We start from the raw sequence: 12999 nt of genomic DNA, 5'->3' as shown, positions 1-12999 counted from the left end.
AACACAAACAAACCACACATAGGCAGGAGTATTACATTAGCCTTTCCAAATGATCATGAGAATTTTACCAGCTCAGGCCCAAAAAAATACCTATGAGCACACCCTTAACTCCACTTCTGCATAGTAAGAAAAACTTGTAATATTTTCTGGATCCTGACCTTTCCCAAAATCTGAGATTTCTGGACTACTCCCCTCTTAAAATACTGGCAGCCCAGGCTTTTCTATGAGGCTCAGAGACTTGGCCATGCCCCTTCTGCCTTTGCCCCAAATTCTCTGCCTCCAGTGGTACAATCAACATGGCAGTTCAGTGTTTCCAAGTTGCCTGTTGCAGTCCTAGTTTGTATAGGCAATTTTTGGAGCCATAGTAGCAAAATCTCTAAACCCACACCCACTCTTCTCTACTTTTAAGAGATGAAAATTTCACTGGCCTTTTCTCACTGACAGGGAGGACAAATGGAGAGCCCCTAGACTTGTAAAGAAGTCTGAACATTCTACAGGCCATTATCCTCTGATCCCACTGAGGATTACCAAAAGAAACTACACCATCTTTCAGGGAGTTTCTTAAGCAGAGCACAGGAACAGATCTGTACAGACACATGCCTAGAACCCCAACCAGGGGTATTCTGATTGCTACCCAAGATCCATAAACCTGGAAATCCTGGACGCCCCATCATCTCAGGCATTGGCACCCGAAAAGCAGGATTGTCTGGCTATGTGGACTCTCTCCTCAGGCCCTACGCTACCAGCACTCCCAGCTATCTTCGAGACACTACTGATTTCCTGAGGAAACTACAATCCATCGGTGATCTTCCATCCTGGCCACTGTGGATGTAGAAGTTCTCTACACCAACATTCCACACAAAGATGGACTACAAGCTATCAGGAACAGTATCCCCGATAATGTCACGGCAAACCCGGTGGCTGAACTTTGTGACTTTGTCCTCACTCACAACTATTTCACATTTGGGGACAATATATACCTTCAAGTCAGCGGCACTGCTATGGGTACCCACATGGCCCCACAGTATGCTAACATTTTTATGGCTGACTTAGAACAGTGCTTCCTTAGATCTCGTCCCCTAACGCCCCTACTGTACTTGCACTACATTGATGACATCTTCATCATCTGGACCCATGTAAAAGAAGCCCTCGAGGAATTCCACCATGATTTCAACAATTTCCATCCCACCATCAACCTCAGCCTAGACCAATCCACACAAGCGTTGCATTTCCTAGACACTACTGTGCTAATAAGCGATGGTCACATAAACACCACCCTATACTGGAAACCCACTGACGGCTATACATGCCTCTAGCTTCCATCCAGGACACACCACACGATCTGTTCTCTACAGCCAAGCTCTTAAGATACAACCGCATTTGCTCCAATCCATCAGACAGAGACAAACACCTACAAGATGTCTATCAAGCATTTTTTAAACTACAATACCCACCTGCTGAAGTGAAAAAACAGATTGACGGAACCAGGAGAGTACCCAGAAATCACCTACTGCAGGACAGGCCCAACAAAGAAAATAACAGAGTGCCACTTGCCATCACCTTCAACCCCCAACTAAAACCTCTCCAGCGCATCACCAAAGATCTACAACCTATCCTGAAAGATGATCCCTCACTCTCTCTCAGATCTTGGGAGACAGACCAGTCCTCACTTACAGACAGCCTCCCAACCTGAAGCAAATACTCCCCAGCAACTACACAACAAAAACACTAACCCAGGAACCTATCCTTGCAACAAAGCCTGATGCCAACTCTATCCACATATTTATTAAAATGACACCATCATAGGACCTAATAATAGCCACGCCATCAGGGGCTCGTTCACCTGTACATCTACCGGTGTGATATGTGCCAACAATGCCCATCTGCCATGTACATTGGTCAAACAGGACAGTCTCTAGGCAAAAGACTAAATGGACACAAATCTGACATCAGGAATCATAACATTCAAAAACCAGTAGGAGAACACTTCAGCCTCTCTGGTCACTCAGTAACAGACTTAAAGGTGGCAATTTTGCAACAGAAAAGCTTCAGAAACAGACTCCAACGAGAAACTGCTGAGCTTGAATTAATATGCAAACTAGATACTGTTAACTTGGGTTTGAATAGAGACTGGGGGTATGGCTACACTTGCAGCTGTACAGCGCTGGGAGTTAAACCAGCCTTCGTACAGCTGAATAGGGAAAACACTGCAGTCTGGCCACACTGACAGCTACCAGCGCACTGTCGTGGCCACATTTGCAGCATTTGCAGGGTATTGGGAGTGGTGCATTTTGGGCAGCTATCCCAGCGTTCAAGTGGCTGTAACGTGCTTTTCAAAGGTGGGGTGGGGTGGAGTGTGACAAGGAGCGTGGGGGGAAGAGAGCGGATTTTTGGAGTCGACACTCTGTCAGCATGCTGCCTTGCAAGTTCTGAACCCCCTCCCCCACCCCTCTCTCACTCACTGAAAGCAAACAGCTGTTTGTTTTTTCCTCACCGACCAGATAAGCAGCTGCTCTGAAATAAGCCCCCCCCCCCCGCCCGCCGCGCTGCTTCTCTCCTCAAACCCCCTCCCTCCCCTTCTCTTCAAGCAAACACTAGCTGTGGACCTTCCAAAGGGAGCCCCCCTGCCTCTGCTCATTCACAGCAAAAAGTAGCTGGCTGGTTTTTTTGATAAGCAGCTCCCGGGGCTCACAACAAAACGAAGAGCTGGACCTGCACTTAAAAGGATTATGGGAAGGTTCCGAAGGTCAGTTACAGTGTAGTAAGATTATTCCCTGTTTACACTGGAGCCCCAGCGCTGCAGCAGCAGTGCTATACTCTTTATTCCTCTCGGGGAGGTGGAGTACAAGCAGCGCTGTAGCCATGGAGATATAGTGCTGTATGTGCCTTGCCAATGTGGACAGGGAGTGAGTTACAGCGCTATAAAGCAGCCAACAGCGCTGTAACTCTCAAGTGTAGCCAAGGCCTGGGAGTGGCTGGGTCATTACACATATTAAATCTATTTCCCCATGTTAAGTATCCTCACACCACCTTGTCAACTGTCTAAAATGGGTCATCTTGATTAGCACTACAAAATTTTTTTTTCCTCCTGCTGATGATAGCTCATCTTAATTAGCCTCTTACAGTTGGTATGGCTACTTCCACTTTCTCGTGTTCTCGGTATGTATATATATCTTCTTACCATATGTTCCATTCTATGCTGTAGCCCACAAAAGTTTATGCTCAAATAAATTTTAGTCTCTAAGGTGCCAGAAGTACTCCTGTTCTTTTTGCGGCTACACACTAACATGGCTGCTACTCTGAAATTTAGTATTATGGGTGAGATTGGTCCCAGAAAAGAAATCCATAAGGTAACACATTTTGACCCTGTTCTCATGTTAAAATAATTACCACCACAAATGGCCAAGTAGGCCTCTGTAAGAGGATTCTACCATTTGTCTGATTTCCTCCCTGCCTCCTTAAATATTCACAAGGGGGATCCCCAGGCACGTTTAGGCCTTGTCTGCACTACAAAGTTTTGTTGGCTAAAGTTATGCCTCTTAATTAAAGCACTTTTTAATTAAAAAGCACTGTGGCATGTCCACACTAGCTCCTTGTGTCACCAGAGTGCATCCACATTCACAGCTCTTGCATCAACAGAGCGGTGCACTGGGAGTAGCTATCTCACTGTGCAGCTAGCTGCAGGGTGCTTTGGAAGGGTTTGCAGTGCCTCATGGGGCAGGTACAATGTCACATGACACAGATTTCTCAATCTCATGTTCCAGGCATCCTGGTAGATTGTAAGCTGCTTTTCAGCTGAAGTGTGTGGGGGGAGGGAGAGGAGAGCAGAGCGGTGTGTCTTGGGTAGGGGAGACAGCAGGCTGATTGACCTATCCTGAGGCAGGTGGAGGGGGACACCCCCCCCCGCCACACACACCCTCCTCATCCCCTGGCTCAGTACAGCAGTCCCTTTCCCCAAGTCTCTTCCGCTGTGCCTGCCTGGGGTTCTGTGATTCACTCTGAATTCTCCCACAGCCTCAGCTGCTGGGAGTGGCATCCTGAGCAGCTTTGTGAGCTCTCTCTGCTGAGGAATGTCAGTTGTGTGTCGCCATGTCCAGTCCCCGTTCTCTTCTTCCCCCCCCCCTCCGCCCCCGCCTGCCCCTGTGTTCCTAGTGCAGGGCAGAATAGGAGCATTCCACATTGATGATTTGCTCTTTGTTCCCCAAAGGAAGCTGCACACTCAGCTGTCAAATACTTCCTGGAGCTTTGAAAGGGGAGGGGTACATGCCTTCAGGGCAGCAGAGTTCAAAACAGTGAGCAGAGGTGTCACGGCAGGCATTGTGGAATACTGGTGGAAGCCAGTTATGTCAACAGAACAACTGATGCTTTGTCATTTTAACTTTGCCACAAAATGCTTTATGCCTCTCATTGAGGTGGTTTTATTTTGTTGGCAAAACAGCTGTGTTTTGCCACAAAAGTAGCTTTGTAGTGTGTGCATGCCTCCCTTTTGTTGTGGGCAAAAGACAGCTTTTGCCGACAAAACTTTGTAGTGTAGGCAAGGTCTTCGTATAGATGTTGGCACTGAGGTCTGGTACTAACTTCCAAAGGTGTAACTTCCTTCACCACTCCTGGGATTAAAGCAGTTTTCCAGTGAATCATTATTCTCCATCTGGCCAATAACAACTTGTGCACATCATGCTTGTCTGATAACTACTTACTGTAATATCTCAAACTCTACTTACTATATTTTTATGTGGGAGGAAATGCAGGGTTGCTGTTTGCTTTGCATGTTTGCCTGACACCCAGCGAAAATTCTGGAACACTTCAACTCTGTATAATCCCTTGTAAAATCTAGGAATAAAATAAACCTAGTTTTCCAAGCGGCTGAAGAGGGCAAAAATGTCATTTTAGTATTGTGTAATTTTAATATTAAGCTATCTGACTATAATTGAATGATTCATATCCATTCCTCATTGACAAATGCATGCAGTCAACTGCAACTCCATTATTATGTGACCTTTGTTTTGTCCAAGAAAGCAGAGTTGTGGACTCTTCTATTAACTCACCACCCTTGCAATCATTTGGACTTTTGTTAGTGGACCATTCTGTTTTAAAGCTGCTTTGCATGTCTTCTCTCAGTACAGAGCAGTATTCAGAGGTTCCAAGAGAAGTTTTTTATCTTTGCTTTAACACCTCAGCAAGTCAGAGAAATCTGCATTTCCAGGTAAGAGGGAGTGCCTGGCATTTATTTGTGAGCATGTGTTAAATCACTGCTTTTGCAAAGTTGCAGGGGAGTTTCAGAAAAATCTTCCTTCACATCTCTTCGCCTGTGGAACAATCTTTCAAGTAAAGTGGTGGGTGGGAGCCTATTATTCAGTACACCTAAAACTAGTGTTTGTACAAACACTAAATGGTTATGTTGGGGGACAATCCTGTATCATCAGGGTGTTAGATAAGAAAATGAGACCTGATTAATTGAAATCAAATAGCCTTCATGGCTGCTGCAAGAGTGGCAGACTGTTTTCTTCCCCATGTTCCCTGGTTGCTGGTAGGGATGTAAAATATATTAAACGGTTAACCGGTAAGTATTAGTGTAACCATTAACCCCATGTGCGTGGGTCTTGACCATGTTCTGGCAAGAGGGGATTATGGCAACCAGGAAAGGGTGGGCATCATCCCTGTCTTAAAGGGGCCGGGTCGATATTAACACTCTATCCCAGCAGGGTTTTCACCCCGAGGGCTTTGCGGAGAGGGATGGGCACGGCCAGCCAAGCAGGGTGTATGTGTTTGTCCAGGGGGGTTGGCAGGGGCTGCGGTCCCCGTCGTGGAGCGAGGGGGGGGGGGTAAAGTCATCCCTGGCTTCTCCCTGTGCTACTGGAAGGGGTTCGGCTGCGGAGGCGGTCAGCACGCTGGTAAGGGAAGCTGCTGCTGGGGTGGCATGGAGTGGATGTGGAGGCAACATTGGGACAAACTAGGTATGTCCCTACCTAGGTATGTCCCAAACTGGGGCCCCTCTCCCTTTTCCTGGGTACTGAGGATGCGAGGGAGGTGCTGGGCCCCTTCAACTACCCTAAGCTCTCCTGGCTAGGCTTGTTGTGTCACCCCTGGTATGAGCACAGCTACCCTTCCCATCTGTCAGGGGTAAGGAGGGGAGGGGAGATGAGCCATCCTCAGAACAAAGGTCCTGCCTGGAATGGAGAGAGGCCTGCATGTGAGGCCCAAATCGGTTATCCTTTTAAACGATATTTACATCACTAGTTACTGGGGTGGGAGGCTGATTCTACCCTCTATCCTTGTTTGTCAGTGCAATGCAGTAGGGAGGACCTCCTTTGGGCTGGTTTCCCCCCTCGGGTGGTGTCAGGTTTTTGTGGTTTTCTCTCCACAACCTCCTTGGCGTCCCAAGACCTGGCTGGAGGGAAGGCACAGACCTAGTTTATGCTTTTAATTAATACAAATAGATTGTTTTGGTTACAAGTGCTTTGTTCTTGTACTACATGGGTAGTGTAGTAATGAGAAATTTAAGAGTCTTGAAAGTAACTAGAGCTGTTGAAGCAGGTCTGTCCTTTTTTTCTATGTGATAAATTGGAGTGTGAGATTTTGTTTCCCCTCCAACCCCCGCCACCCCCCTCAATGGACTTTCTTTTTTTTCTTTTCCCCCCAACAGGGACTTCTTGCCAGGGGGCAGGAGGGATTACACAGTCCAAGTTCAGCTAAGGTGATTTAAGGTTTTTCTTACATTAAGTTTGTACTTCATTATTTTAATTCAAGTATATTTTAACATATGTAAATAGTTTTCTGAGTGTAACGTCACTTAAAAATGAAATTTCTCTTTTGGAAATAGGTTATGCCTAGCAGAGACTAGCTGCTCTCAAGAAGATAACTATCCCAATAGTTTGTGCATTAAAGTAAATGGGAAGTTATTTCCATTGCCGGTAAGTTATTGAAATTCTATTCAATATGTAGCTTTTGCTGATAGATTAGTTTGCTTAAAGTCTAAAGTGGGGGAGAAAAAGGGTCTGACTCTTTAAAAAAAAATATATATATATTGCTCACAAATTTATGCCTAATTTGCTTGTGCAGCTACTGATCTGTACAGTGGGCATTTGCAGACACTGATGATCACTAAGACTCCAATGCTAATATTTAGCATTTTACACATTAAAAGTACTATGTAGATATTAATTATTTTGGTCCATTTGTGACAAAGATAAATTGCAGCATAAAGATTCTTCTTAAAAATTTTGACTGTGGCTGTGAAGGAAGCCTCTCTACATAGCATCTGCAAAATCTTATCAGTTTGGTTTGGTTGTATGTAGCCTGTTTTTAATGAGTGTGCGCTTTTTTTTTTTAATGCTCAGTAGGTGGCTTGAATTCCTCGAGTTGTGAGGAAATTTCTTAAGATATCTCACTCCAAAATTTGAGCTCTTTATAGCTGTGGGGATATAGCAATATTCACGGTGAGGATGAAGGACAGACAAATTCTAGGGCTTCAAACATTGCCAATAGCGGGAGAGCCAAACAATGTTAACAACTGTAGGAAACTTGTTTTGCAAGATCTCCCTAGCACAGAGAAGGCTAATGTGAGACTCGTTTCTACGGGCAGGTGTTTTCATAACAGTTAACATTTGGGCAAGGTTGTGACTTGTATGCACTAAAACTCTGAAGCTTGAGGGTAGATGAAAAGGGAGGAGAACGTTACCCATTTACAGATAATCTTTGTACAGCTCTGTAAAGCTGTACAAAACTTTTCTATATTGATAAGTTTCAGGACAGAGCATGTAACTTGATGCGTACCCAGTCACTAGACCAGGGGTCGGCAACCTTTCAGAAGCGGTGTGCCGAGTCTTCATTTATTCACTCTAATTTAAGGTTTCGCGTGCCGGTAATACATTTTAACGTTTTTTAGAAGGTCTCTCTCTATAAGTCTATATATTATATAACTAAACTAGTGTTGTATTGTAAAGTAAACAGGGTTTTCAAAATGTTTAAGAAGCTTCATTTAAAATGAAATTAAAATGTTGATCTTACGCTGCTGGCCCGCTCAGCCCGCTGCCGGTCTGGGGTTCTGTTCACCTAGGCCGGCAGCGGGCTGAGCGGGGCCTGCGGCCGGGACCCCAGCTGGCAAGGGTCCGTCAGCCAGAACCCCAGACCAGCAGCGGGCTGTGCGGGGCTGGGTATGTGGGGTGTAGGTGTCAGGGCAGAGGGGGCTAGGTATGGGTGGGGATGCCAGAGTCAGGGCTACAGTGGGGTGTGTTTGGGGGGGGGAGGAGGAGGGGATGAAGGAGTCAAGCAGAGGGCTGGGTATGTATGAGGGAGGTACAGGGCTCAGGGCAGGGGCCTGGGGTGGGTGTGCGGCGCCGGGCAGAGGGTGTGGGGTGTGTGTGGGGGGGGTCGGGTGTCAGGGCTCAGGGGAGAGTGCTGGGTGACTGCCCCCCTAAAAACTCTCAACCCTGCTGCTCCTTGTCCCCTGACTACCCCCTCCTGGGACTCCTGCCCCCCAGGACCCCACCCCCTATCTAAGCCTCTCTGTTCCTTGTCCCCAGACTGGACTCTACCTCCTACCTGTCCCCTGACTGCCCTGTCCCCAGCCAGACCCCGGGACCCCCCTGCCCCATCCAACCCCGCCCCGCCCCCTGACCGGCCCCCCATAACTTCTGACCCATCCACCCCCCCACTCCCTGCCTGCCCCAACCCCTCTCCACACCCCTGCCTCCTAACAGGACCCCCAGAACTCCCAACTCATACAACCCCCCCAGCTCCTTTTCCCGACCACCTCCTCCAGAGACCCCCACCCTAACTGCCCCACCCCAGGACCCTCCTTGCTCCCGGTCCCCTGACTGCCCTGACCCCTATCCACCCCTGCCCCTCACAAACCCCAGGACTCCCATGCCCCATCCAACCCCCGCTCCCGGGATCCCACCCACCCTGCTCCCTGTCCCCTAACTGCCCCCACCCCTTATCCAATTCCCCCAGCCCTGGGCCGCTTACCATGAGGCTCCACACAATGCTAGATACGCTGCTCCCTGGGAGCACACAGCCCCGCCCCTCCGGTTGAGCAGGGAGTGTGTCTGCCTCCCCGCGGAGCCAAATGCTGCCCTCGGGAGCGCAAAGCCCCAACCCCCAGAGCGCTGCGCGCGGTGGCAGGGCTCCAGGGGAGGGGAGAAGGCGGGGGAGGGGCGGGCAGCTTGCTGCGCTCTTCCCCGTGCTCCGGCCTGGGAGCGCGGACCCCGCGGCTTGCTGTGCCAGGAGAGTGGGGTCATTTGCCCATCCCGTGCGCACAGCTATGCTTCTGCCCCCGCAGGGGGGAAGTGGAGGGCAGAGGAGAACGTGTCGGGCTGGGCAGGATTTTTAGTGGCATGCTAGAGTCCCGGCAGGCTCCAGCGTGCCATTGAAAATTGGCTCACATGCCGTCTTTGGCACGCGTGCCATAGGTTGCCGACCCCTGCACTAGATGGAAGTAAAGGTCTCTTTGCTAGTGATTACAAGGCGCTTATTGGGGTGGGAGAGAAGGGTAAGTAAATGATTTGTGATAGCAAAATACAAAAGGAGTGCCAAAAACTAACTTCAGACAACAGTATTTTTAACTTGGTATAAAAACTTTGTTTTCCAAAAACCTTGTAATGGTGTCTCTTTGGTAGAATTCAGAGTACAGTTGGAGTTTGACCAGAGTACAATCTATAAAATTTTAGCGAAACACTTCTTTTCTTCCTTATTGCAGGGATATGCACCACCACCAAAAAATGGGATTGAGCAGAAGCGACCCGGCCGCCCATTGAATATTACATCTCTAGTTAGATTATCCTCAGCAGTGCCAAACCAGATCTCCATTTCTTGGGCATCTGAAATTGGAAAGGTAAACTGTTCTTTGTAGTACGAGAGTAACCTCACTCAGTATTACTCCTTTTCCTTCTGTATCCCTCTCAGTGATCATAACCTCCCACAATAGCTACATTCACCAGTGATAAATCTGTTAACTGGTAGTGGAAGCCTCGTGAATGCAGAACTTTCACAGGCGCTGGATCTATACTGTGGAACTTGTGCCTGCAAGAGATAAGTATGATCACAGACTGCTTTAGAACTCATTCAAAATCTTCTCCACCACCACCACACACACTCTTGGCTTCACTCAGTCTCCTCACATGCATTTAGACAACTTTTGCGCACTCAGACATAACTATTCCTCCAACAGGCTTCAAAGGAAGAAATGTTTTCATTTCTATTTTTAAATACTTAGGAGTGTTTCTGTGTTTAAATAGGAGGCATGCTGATACTACAGTGATGGGAGCCATAAGACCATAGCTAAAAGGAAAGAAAACTGGCTATGAAGAACTATAAACAAAGGGTTATAAGCAGCACATTTTGTTGTGAGGGGAAGTGTCTAGTCGGGGTACTGTAATGTCTTAATCTTCATCAGTGATCTGAAAGAAGTGATAAGTGAATTAATGAAACTCGCAGATGGTATGAATTAGGGAGCAGTGGTAAACACCAGTGAGGACCAAAAATTGCAAACTCAGATCTGATTTAGAAAATATAACCAAGGAAAAATAGACCAAAACAGATCAATAATGGAGAAACCTCAAAAGTAGTAATGGTACAAGTGTACACCAGACTAGACTTGATTTTTGCCATATGATACAGTAGTAAATAGACCGATACCTTCACATATGTAGCAAAAGGTGGTGTAATATCACAGAAAGGTAATGGGTGTGACCACACCTGAAATAGTGTGCTATGTTCTGAGTTTGACCAAAAAGATGGTAACAAATTGGAAGGCGTTCAGAGGAGAGCATCTAAAGTTATGAGGTCAAGAGTGCTTAATTTGCAGGAAGAGTGAGTTAAATGTTGTTTCATTCATTTGAGTGACAGTTATGTGTGGGATATGCCTTCTAATATTGACAGTGTAAATAACAAGAACAGGTGGAGGTGTTATTTGACATAGTAAAAGGAAGTATAACTGGGAGTACAGGGTTGCAGGTAAGAAGGGGAAAACTTAGGGTAAATCGGGGGGAAATTTCTGATGGTGAGATCTGTAGTACTGAGGAATAGTCTTTCAAGTGAAGTACTGGTGTCCAGGTCTTGTAATCCAACTTAGACCATGCAAGATATTAATAACTGTATTATAGAGAACTATTGCACACTGGAGGGAGGATAGAAGAAATTAATCTATCTCTACATTATTACTGTTTCCCAGAAGCAAACTCCTGTCTTGAGCTCTGATCCATTCTACTACTGGTATTGGAGATGTCTAGATGTAATATTACTCTCCTGCAGTTGTTCACTTGGGAGCCTGCTAAAGAGACGTGGGAGAAAGTAATAGTGTTAGTATTAGTCTGAAATGTGCACTAATAATGATTATGTGGGCAGGCGTGTTTTTGTATAAACAGTTTTATATTCTGTTTTGGGTCACCTTTTGAGATACCTACCATAAAACTGACAAACACATGACTTGACATCTGGCCAAGTTCTCTGTTGGTGTAAGAGGATGGAACTTTATGAAGAAGTGCACAGTCTTGAACCAATTGTGAATTTATCCCACTGATTGCAATAGCGTCAGAATTTGGTCAGCAAACTAATAAATAGCTTTACTTAAGAAGAAATTCCATTTCTGCACCATCATTAATCTATTAAAATTTCAAAAAGGTGTGACCATTTGTTTTATTGAACTAACAGATAATTGATTTACATTTAATTCTGCGAGCATATTTTATAATCTTACTGTATTGTGAGGTATGTCTGTTACCCGTTTTATTTCATGCAGTTGTTTTTTGTTTGTTTTTCAAATAAAAGGCAGGGAAACTTTTCCATCCTTAATCATATTTTTCTTCCTTTGTAGAATTACTCCATGTCTGTATATCTCGTTCGGCAGCTTACTTCAGCCATGCTTTTGCAGAGGTTAAAAATGAAAGGTATCAGAAACCCAGACCATTCCAGAGCACTAAGTAAGTTGGTTGAATTTTTCTACTTTTGTTGCCTGCCTGTGATAAATAAGTAAATCAATCTGTCTAATCTAATCTATCCAGATTTAGTGACAGGTACCAGATTTACAGCATGCAGATTTACAGAAGTCTTCTATCCCTAGTAGAGAGAGAGCTTGTACTGCTTTTGCTCATTCCAGACCATGAGGGGAACACCTACTCAGGGCTTGGCTACTGCTTGCTTGCAGCAGCGCAGCAGCAGGTGGCTGCAGCCCTCTGCAGCCTGCTGCTTGCTGGCCTTGGCGCGCCAGTGCAGTCAAGCCCCAGCCGCTGAGAGCGAGCGCCGCGCCCCAGCGCTGTCCCCGGAGGGGGGAGGGAGGAGGGGCGACAGGAGTTTTTTTTTTTTCGCTGGCGCTGCTGACACACTCAGCGCTCAGCGCGCTGCGCCAGGCAGCGCTGCCACGGCAGCGCTTTGAAGTTTAAGTGTAGCCATAGCCTCAGTGTCTGGACTCTCCTGATATTGCTAAGAGCACCTCTGCAGTGGTGGGCTGTAAAATGCAGCACTTGTGTTGACATCAATATCCATTAATCTCTCCACATGTATGAGGTGCCGTTCACCTTTCTGTGAAGTGTAAAGACTTTTTTTTGGAGGCCCCCTTGGAAGGTTGTATTTGATTCTGCCTATATGTAGGTTAGGGCCCACTCCTGTAAACACCACTTTGCCTAGTGCTAACTGCTGTGGGTCATCAGTGGGATTACTCTTGATGGCAGTAAGTATTCTGCCTGCCAGTGTTTGCAGGATTGGGCCTAAAACTAGGAAAACAATGCAAATTTGATACTTGCTGTAAGCAAATTTCCCAGCGTCTCAATTTAGATGACTTTACGTGAAAATTAAGCAGTATATTAATGAGTATCCACTCAAACACCTGAGTGGCAAGAATGGCATTTTTAATAATGGTTATGTAATGTAATTTAAATTGTTTTTCATTGTACTAGTTAAAGAAAAGCTGACCGCTGATCCTGATAGCGAAATTGCCACAACCAGTTTGCGGGTGTCTCTGATGTGTCCTGTAAGTAAGGTTGTGAAGTAGAATATGCAATTAAA

The 12999-nt window shown here is 46.3% G+C and overlaps 1 protein-coding gene across 6 annotated transcripts in view; it reads left to right on the top strand.

Moving 5' to 3' along the window:
- PIAS2 (protein inhibitor of activated STAT 2) overlaps positions 1-12999 on the top strand; it is a 54798-nt gene that overhangs the window by 30322 nt on the left and 11477 nt on the right. For all 6 annotated transcript variants that reach the window (XR_005600333.1, XR_005600334.1, XR_005600335.1 and 3 more), the window contains 6 exons: positions 5119-5203; positions 6644-6694; positions 6821-6911; positions 9698-9832; positions 11813-11918; positions 12891-12964. Coding sequence is in view for 3 of the 6 variants with exons in the window: in XM_039544288.1 (XP_039400222.1) it covers positions 5119-5203; positions 6644-6694; positions 6821-6911; positions 9698-9832; positions 11813-11918; positions 12891-12964 (542 nt within the window). In the remaining 3 variants the exon portion in view is untranslated. The remainder of the gene's footprint in view (positions 1-5118; positions 5204-6643; positions 6695-6820; positions 6912-9697; positions 9833-11812; positions 11919-12890; positions 12965-12999) is intronic.

The sequence above is a fragment of the Mauremys reevesii genome, linkage group 6 (genome assembly GCF_016161935.1).
Source record: "Mauremys reevesii isolate NIE-2019 linkage group 6, ASM1616193v1, whole genome shotgun sequence".
NCBI lineage: Eukaryota > Metazoa > Chordata > Testudines > Geoemydidae > Mauremys > Mauremys reevesii.
This window is presented reverse-complemented; position numbering and strand designations above follow the sequence as displayed.